At 42.1% G+C, this 9,272-nt stretch overlaps 1 protein-coding gene across 1 annotated transcript in view; it reads right to left on the reverse strand.

Annotated features, from left to right (window-relative positions):
• Positions 1-534: 534 nt before the first annotated feature.
• Positions 535-9,272, reverse strand: part of LOC124656839 (malonyl-CoA decarboxylase, mitochondrial-like) — a 17,776-nt gene continuing 9,038 nt past the window's right edge. The window contains exons 2-13 of the mRNA XM_047195509.1: positions 3,378-4,051; positions 3,169-3,313; positions 2,997-3,087; positions 2,689-2,747; positions 2,533-2,610; positions 2,346-2,429; positions 2,010-2,188; positions 1,566-1,688; positions 1,390-1,462; positions 1,161-1,246; positions 1,001-1,086; positions 535-850 (exon numbers count right to left, since the gene is read on the reverse strand). Coding sequence (XP_047051465.1) covers positions 1,002-1,086; positions 1,161-1,246; positions 1,390-1,462; positions 1,566-1,688; positions 2,010-2,188; positions 2,346-2,429; positions 2,533-2,610; positions 2,689-2,747; positions 2,997-3,087; positions 3,169-3,313; positions 3,378-4,051 — 1,677 coding nt within the window. The 3' untranslated portion in view covers positions 535-850; position 1,001. The remainder of the gene's footprint in view (positions 851-1,000; positions 1,087-1,160; positions 1,247-1,389; positions 1,463-1,565; positions 1,689-2,009; positions 2,189-2,345; positions 2,430-2,532; positions 2,611-2,688; positions 2,748-2,996; positions 3,088-3,168; positions 3,314-3,377; positions 4,052-9,272) is intronic.

Here is a 9,272-nt window from a genome sequence, read left to right on the forward strand (position 1 = left end):
AATAAAAAATTTTCTTATTCTTGCATTTTTAGAATCCTATGAACCAAATAGGAGGAAGAGGACTCTGCAAAGGTTGCAAAAAATAACGCATTTTAAAATATATTTGAGAGTTTTCAAAAGAACCCAAAGTATTCACAGATGCACAGCACGTTGTATATTAATTGCTATACTAACAACTTGTATTTTGTCTTTCTTTTTTGCCACACATTTATTTTGGCTAAAACTTTGGCAAGTGTTTATGTCATATCGTAGTGCATCCAAGAAGAAAAAAGAACAGTTTTGAAACATTTTTTAAACAGGGGATGCACAAATACTAGTGGAAAATCCGCTCCACTGAAACAAACCCTGCAAAAGTAAACATAACCACGTTTCCCGTACCAAAAAAAAAAAGGAAACTATGGAAATTTTGTGCTAACACAATAAAAGAATGAGGTGAGCTGCATTCTCTCCGATTTTTCCCCACTAATAGAAGATATGATCTTATGCTGTAGTGTGCATACATACATAATGGTGTGTATGTTTCCAGTTTATAAATTAGATATGTGTCAAAAACTTTATAAATTAGTAATGCCATTATATCGTATGGTCTATGCTGTATTTTCTGCTACAATTGCCAAACAAAAGGGATGAAGAGCTAGTCAGAGTCATCTGTTCGTACCCCTTAGTAGCTTTCAGAAAGTATTCAGAACAGCCACTGCCAAATTAAACATGTCGCAGGAACGTCCACATTAAACCGGAAAAGAGGTGTCATATTATATCGTTGCAAAGTATTTTTGTCGATTGTATCACACATATATGCCACGTGTCAATGGGAAGCAATTGCATCTCCGTCTCATGTATCTGGCTGTTCCTGTGTTACAGAATATTGTAGTGAGCGCACTGAGGATACATAGGTAGAATAAAAACAGATGAAGGTTGTAACATTTAAAGTACAGAAGAAGAAAACGTCATATCATAACGTGAGATGTGAAATCTCATACCAACCAAGAGTATAACATACCTCAACATATTTGGAGAAGGCTAGGTGAAGCATGGATATGCCCTGTACCCGAATAAGACAGTGCATACTCTTCTATATTCTCTAACCTGAACATATCAATAGTATCCATGAAAGCCATCGAAAAGTTATGTGGATTGAAATTCTTTCAATAAAAACATACCTGTACAGATAATTGACCATGATACCTCCACTTTGTGCAATGCCCTTCTCTGATTGGTCAGCCATCCAGTTTATTCTCTCAATCATCTGCCATGGAAGTGGTGTTAAGTTGTTAGGTAAGGCTGCTGAATTGTTCGAAATACCTTCAATACAATTAAGCCCAAATTTCATACAGTGAAATAGTAACAGTGAAACATTAGAAAGACGAGGGATGATATTGGCTAGCTTACTGCTCCATTTTGCAAGTGAAAGTTTGCAACAGCATCTAGAGCTTTTCCTCGCTTTTTCTCTCTGGCAAGATACCTATACATTAAATGAGAAGACTATCAATTCACAGATAATGAATAATGCTAAATTTATGTTGGTAGAATTCCAGATTTCAACGTGTCCTTGTCCTTTTACACACCTTGCACACAAACGCATAAGAGGAGATTTTAGCGCAGCAGATAATTTGTCAGACTTTACCCACTGGCTTGATGTCAGTATATCTTGCAAAAGTTCAATTCCTTGTTTACTATCAACTTGTTCACTGCAGCAACAGTACAACTGTATGAGCACAGATGACAACAAATCGACGAGTAACCCTTCACCCTGTTTCTTTGTTGAATACAATTAGTCAAAATATTAACATAAGCAATCTAAGTTAAAATACCTATTTCTTAAATAAAAAATCAAATACTGTGAAAGAAAGCAAAAAAGCTCATGGATTCATGGGTATTTTCTGGAACATGTGGATTCATGGCAAGGAAATCCCAAAACATAACAAAAAAAAATGATAAGATAAGCTAAACATAAATAGAAGGTTAAACCGGGTCAGGTGAAATTTGCAAGATTTTTATATGGAACATACACAGCGTTCTGTAGCAGCTTCTCTTCCTCTGGGAGAAGGATGGATTCTCTGAAAGTAGAACCGGCAATTTCTAACGAATTACCCTCTTGCAACTCTCTCTCTGCTAATTTTATTTGTGAGGCCAGCTTAGCGAGAAGCCATTGCATGAAACCAGGTATTGGGCTAAGTGTAGCAAAGATCTGCATATGAAGCCAATGAATAATACATGATATTAGAAGTATATCAGTAACTGTAGCTAAAATAAACTTCGTTACCAGGACGAATTTGTGTTTACAGTTAGTGCTACATCAAGTATTTCATTTGTAGAAAAAAAGATCGATATGTTAGAAGCAATACCTGCACTGAAGGCATATCCCTTCTTAACATGTCAATGACGCGCTTGAGAAGAAACTTTCCCAAATTAATACCTGATAATCCTGGCTGAAAACAGCAATAGACAATCAGTTTGCAGATGCAAGTTTTTGGCTCATGCTAGCACATACTGCTTCGCTTCGTATTTAAAATCCATAAGAACTTGGTTTACCTGGGTTGACGATATTGAGTAAAACAGTGCACATTTAGCTTCAGATTCAGCAATTGGAGGGACATCCAGTAAAACTTCCTGGTATGATAAGAGAACATAAGGTGCAAAGGAGTAGGGTAGAGCACACATTTAAAAACCATGCCAAAGTTTAATAACCTGTATAGATGTGGCCATGTCTTTGAGGAGAGCAACTTCGATGAAAATCAGGGGCTCCCCTAGCGTTAATGGAGACAGTAACAGCACTAAGATAAAGTTGCTTAACAGACTCAAAATATCACTCTGAAAACTGTAAATCAACTCTGTTTAACAAAGAACTGTGACACATGTGCGCATTTTATCATTTAAGAAAAAATCAAGCATGTGCACGAAACTACTGCTAAATATCAACTCTCGGTGACACATTTGGTTCTGCTTGTGTAGTTAAAATTTCTATGCTTGAGTCAAATTTTGATGTTCCAACTAACCAGGTATCGCTGGATGGAAGTAGCCGAAACAACGTCGGCCAACACCCAGCCTCCTCTTCAAGTCTATCAGATTCCTGATTGGATGCACAGCCTGAAAGACAAGAACAAATTCATCAACAAAAAAAAAACAAGATTGCGCATTGAACAATTCAATGGTGAGTTGGAGACAAACTTCATAAGCCACAATCTTCTCCAGCAAGGTGGCAGGATCATCCCAGGTTATCTGGTGGAGCGCCAGAGCCGCCGGGCTGAGCCATGTGACCAGCTTCTCCTTCAAGTACCCATCCAGTGCACGCAGCACTGGAGCATTCTCCTCCCTGCATTGCACAGCTGTAAGTGCCAATTACACAGGAGAAAAACCAGCAAGGGTGTCCATCTCACCCCAGCAAGGCGAGGAGGTCGGCGCGGATGACCGCGAGGAACTTGAGCCCGCCGGGCTGCGCGTTCATGGCCTCAAGGAACCCGGCGTACTTGGGGCGGAGCGCGTCCCGGAGGCCACGCTCCATACGGTACAGCGCCGACGCGGCGCCGCCGTCCTCCTTGTCGGCCCCCGGGTGCTCATCCCCGGTGGCGGAGACGCTCACGTACTGGCGCATGAGGTCGCGGACCCGCGCGCGGGGCACGTCGTAGTCGGTCGCGAGGGACCGGAGGATCTCGTGGCGGCCGGGGCGGTCGAGGGAGCGGTACCCGTCTGAGAAGCAGTCGAGGGCGGCGGGAGACGGGGAGGCCGCGGATACGGAGGCGTGGAGCCATTGGCGGACCGAGGAGGCGGCGGCGGCGGGCGGGTCGGGGCTGGCGGCGGGTGACGGAGCGTGCGGGGGTGAGGGGATAGGGTCCGGGTGCATCCTGGCGCGGAGCAGGACGGCGAGGGATTTCGGGGTTTGGCTCCTGGTCATGCGACGCGATCGGGTGTCGCCGCCGCCGGCCGCCGGCGAAGGGAGGAAGAGGAGGTCAGGAAGAGCTGCGTCGCCGGCGCTCGTGGGCGGCGGTTGCGAGTTTGGCGGCTCGGTGAGGACAGAGGACGAACGGTGGCCGTGCGACTCGTGCCAGCATTGCTGTTGGGTTCAGCCGTCAGGTGTCACCAAGCAGTCCCTGGTACTGCCCATAGTCAATACTCCAACTGAATAATTATTATCGCTTTATCATTTGCTTTCGTTTGAAGAAAGAGAACGATACCAATACCACATGTGGCAATTGCGCATTTTTTTAAATAATACATTTTTTTTGCTTTTTCCAGGAATAATACTCCATTTAGGTATATTAATTTCGGAGTTCTCGACCCCGACAGTGTATTATTCCTGAAATATCTCGAAACCGACTATTATTTCTGAGAAAAGCAAAAAAAGTATTATTTTTAAAAAAATCGCGCAATTGCAGCCATGGCTCATGGCCGAAACAATTGCAATGTGTGCAGGCTTAGGGTTGACAAACTCGAGGTGGTGTTGATGCTATGTTCACGGCAAGAGAGACTATGAACGAAGCCACGGTGGCGTATGCAGATTGTATAGCTACAACAACGTTAATGGGCTAGTTTTACTTCTAAATCTTGCGTAATCGGGTTGATGGACATCTAGTTGACCAAAATATGTGAATACAATTACCGGCAAGACGGAATATCATACCAACATGACACGAGAACTAACACTGATGTACTTCACAAAACAGCCAATACGACGGAATCGGCTAAAAACGGCTAAGTCGGGGCCGACGTCGGAAAACGTTCAACGACACGCAGCGTACAGTCGGGTGGGCGGGCGCTGGTCGGGATACGGTGAAAACCATGGCGCCGCAGCCAAAACGACGGAATCGGCTAAAAACGGCTAAGTCCGGGCCGACGTCGGAAAACGTCCAACGACACGGTGGAGTATAGTCGGGTTGTTTTTGAAAACTCTTATGGAGGATATATTGTTTGATAATGGAGCTAGCTATGATGGTCTATCCTTAAAAAACTAAGACAATCTGAAAACATACAAATAACAGTACTGTGCTTTCCAGCCGAGAACAGAAATAAAGCAACATGAAAGAAAAAGACACCCACTTTACCAAGAGAACAAAGTTGGATCAAACATTTAATATGGTGAAGTTCACTCACACTTTATCCATGTTGTGATCACAAGAGCGTACAAGACTTGATCCGAATGGATCTCGCCAATCTTGTAATTGCGCTCGGGAGATGAAAATATATCTAAGGGTTTTATGTCTATGGAGATTACAAAAGAAGGTCTTGGACTCCCGCACATAATGCGGTAGTCATAGGTCGTAACTTATAGGATGTCTTCGATGGAATGGTCTTCGTAGATCTATAGGTGTCGATGGCAGAGTATCCATGTTGTACCTTAAGTCTTCACATGCCTTGCATGTTAAGTTGATCTTGTAACCTTCCGTCAATGTACATCTGGTTCAGGAAAGTCTCCGTCTTGGTGTGGCAACAAAGCATCTAAATAGGGTCTTCACATCTAGAGGTCTTGGACATCGTGGACTGCATGTGTTGCAATGTCGTATGTCGTAGATCTACGTCCTAGCACACTTATCTTCGCCAACAGTTGGGTCTAACTTTTTTTTTTTGCTTCTCTATTATGGAGGGTAAGCCAGACTAGTGACTAACTTAGAAATATAGAAATAACTCAAGAGATATCTGCTAAGGGTAACTAGGGAAACATACCCCCCCCCCCCCCTAAGTATCTCCGATGGACCTCTCCTCCGAGGCGAGTTTCAAATCTCTAAGTATGGATCTGATCGAATGAAGCTTCAGCCATAGGTACATGCCATTAATAACTTCTATATTGTACTTTACATTTTAATTTCTTTCATGGATGTACGAAAAGTTCATTTATATCCTGAGCTACGTGACCTTGATTTGAAAAAAAAAATCAAAAACCTTCTTTCTGAGCCTCAAAAAGTTTTGAAAAATATAAAATTACATATGCATGTCTAGTATATGCATGTAAATTTTCATCAATATATCCTCTCAGATTTGATCTACACACAAAAGAAAAATGTGGGAGTAATATCGAATACTTTTGCCTTCTTAGAACCACCATGTCATTTTTTGGTAGCTCAAACTATAATGTTTGTTTAATAAACATTTATAGATTTGAATACCACATGTGTATGTATTTACACAACCTTTTCTTAATTTCTAAAAACATTTTCAGGGAAAAATAACATTTTACAGGCTCCATCCTGGGTGCCAAAATAACGCACTCCGAAAATGGAAATGTGGTGGACTTTGAATGGTAACTCTACAAGCCCAATCATCAACGCACAAGTTTGGCCCTTCAAAATTATTTGGGCTCAATTTCCTTCTTAGCCCATCTAAGATATGATCCAATAAGTTGTATTTCTGGTGTGTGTTTTTATGATTAGAATATCCAAATGCATTTTCTTAGTTGTTACTTCCTCTCTCCCGTAAAAGAAGGCATATAAATGTTATAAAAGTCAAACCAAGTAAAATCTGGCACATTTTTTAAAGTATCAGCGTGTACAATGTCAAATCATATATTATATTTACAACTATTATAGTTGTTGATATTTTTTTTAAATTTGATCAATTTTCCAATGTTTGATTTTGGAAATGAATTATACACCCTCTGGAATGAAAGTAGTATGTTGGAAACATGGGCCCAGTTATCAGTTATGTAGTATTTTCTTACTTTTAATGCACCCTACACAGGGTCCATGGTGCGCAAACTAGCGCATGTTTCCCATGAAAAATGGCTTTGACAATACTCAGTTTATAAAAATGAAAATTTAATTTCAAAGTTCCCAAAAATCAAAAAGAAAATAAATCTAGATGTAGTCAACTATGTACGCTACGGTTATGGAAATTTTAGTGTGAAATACCATGTATTTTAGGCCCAGAAAAATGATAAATTAGACAAAATTTAGAAGATTGAAAAGTTGCACTGAGGCTCCTAGTTCTGAATTTTTGTCACTTTTGCAAAGGATTGAATATAAGGTATTTCATGTTGAAAATTTACGCACGGGTATAATAAATCATTGGATGCATTGTGGTGTATTTTTTAAAAAAATATGAAGCTTTAAATTCAAATTTTACAAAGTTTTCGAAAACAAGATCCATGGAGCTCGGGTGCCTAAATGACGCACCCGGTTACAGCTCCTTCCAGCCAGCTGCATCGCCAGTGAAAAACCACGACTCAACTGCTGGATCACCGATCCTGACATACCCCCTTCGTCTCAGTTTACATGATCTACGCGTATTTCAAGATTGTCAATTTGACCAATATAATATAAATTATACACTATTAAAATTATATCATTTAAAAATATTATATCTGATTTTTCTAATAATATATATTTTGTAGTATATATCTTATACTACGTTGGTGAAATTATCGACCTAGCGATACACATAGGATGTATAAATCGGGACGGAGGTAGCTTAAACCTCACATGCAACTGTTTTCTGTATGGCGAATCGCGTGGCATGCACAACACGACCGATGACGGAAGGCCTGAAGCTAGGTAAAACTCGTTGCACATGCATATGGACAGACGGTGGCTGAACCAGCTGATATGCGGTCGTCATCATCGGTTATGTCAAAGGATATGCCGTCGACATCTGGTCAAAGTTGTCTAGTTCTTCAACTCACTGTTATCCAATATGTATATACATTTATACACCATAAAGAAAAACCTCAACTCGTTGCAAGAAAAAAAGAAAAAAATCCTGGATCAAGTGAGCATACATAGATTGAAACACTAGTTGAAAACGGACCTTCCTTCCCGGCCTTTTGTTCCGGCACAGTCTGAAGCCGGGACACCGAAATCAGCGAGAGGATACGGGCCTTTTGTTCCGGTTCTTTAAGGATCTTTTGTCCTGGTTGGAGCCTCAAACCGGGACAAAAGGGTCTGAGGCCTTTTGCGGCCTGCTGGCAACCCTTTTGTCCCGGCTGGTGACACGAGCTGGGACATAAAAAGTTGAACGGTTCTTTCCCGCGCGGAACCCGATCGTTGTCGCTATTACTGGCGCAGAAATTGATCGACGCGCAGGAATTCGGGTCGCTGGCGTCGGCGGCCGGCCAGGGAATTGATCACCCGGTGGCCGGTCTGTTCATCTTCACCTTCCTCACCTTCATATATGCTTCACATCTCCTCCACCATTGTCACACATCTCTTCTCACATATCCACCATCTCTCCCACAAAAGCTCTCTCCCGGTTGACGTTTCGGCCTCAATGGAGCACCTCGCGCGCGCCCCGGCTTCTCGATCTCGGATATACCACCTCATGGCCGAAGGGATGTCTTTCAAGGTCACGATCGCTCTCCGTGCATCAAGAGTTGAGAAGTGGATCCGCGCCGTCAAGAGGGACTTTCTCGGCGCCGCACCAACCAAGTGCGTCGGCTTGGACTACGAGGTCACCAACCCTCGCGAGGGTGATCAGCGCGCCGCCGTCCTTCAACTCTCGGTGGCGACTGATGTCTACGGGTGCTTCTATTCTTGTAGACAGTGTTGGGCCTCCAAGAGCAGAGGTTTGTAGAACAGCAGCAAGTTTCCCTTAAGTGGATCACCCAAGGTTTATCGATCTCAGGGAGGAAGAGGTCAAAGATATCCCTCTCATGCAACCCCGCAACCACAAAGCAAGAAATCTCTTGTGTCCCCAACACACCTAATAGGTGCACTAGTTCGGCGAAGAGATAGTGAAATACAGGTGGTATAAATATGTATGAGCAATGGCAACGGCACCGGAAAAGTGCTTTGCCCAGGACGAGTAAACAAGCAGTAGTAACGCAGTAAAACAAGTAAACAAGCAGCGATAGCAGATATTTAGGAACAAGGCCTAGGGATTAGACTTTCACTAGTGGACACTCTCAACTTTGATCACATAACGTAATAGATAAATGCATACTCTACACTCTCTTGTTGGATGATGAACACCACTAATTGCGTAGGATTACACGAACCCTCAATGCCGGAGTTAACAAGCTCCACAATATTCAATGTTCATATTTAAATAACCTTAGAGTGCATGACAGATCAACACAACTAAACCAAGTACTAACATAGCATGCACACTCGTCACCTTCACACTATGTAGGAGGAATAGATCACATCAATACCATCATAGCAATAGTTAACTTCATAATCTACAAGAGATCATAATCATAGTCTACGCCAAGTACTAACACGGATGCACACACTCGTCACCATTACACCGTGCGGGAGGAATAAAACTACTTTAATAACATCACTAGAGTAGCACATAGATAAATTGTGATACAAAACATATTGCAATCATAAAGGGATATAAATAAG

This window comes from Lolium rigidum, chromosome 5 (assembly GCF_022539505.1).
Source record: "Lolium rigidum isolate FL_2022 chromosome 5, APGP_CSIRO_Lrig_0.1, whole genome shotgun sequence".
NCBI classification, from domain to species: domain Eukaryota; kingdom Viridiplantae; phylum Streptophyta; class Magnoliopsida; order Poales; family Poaceae; genus Lolium; species Lolium rigidum.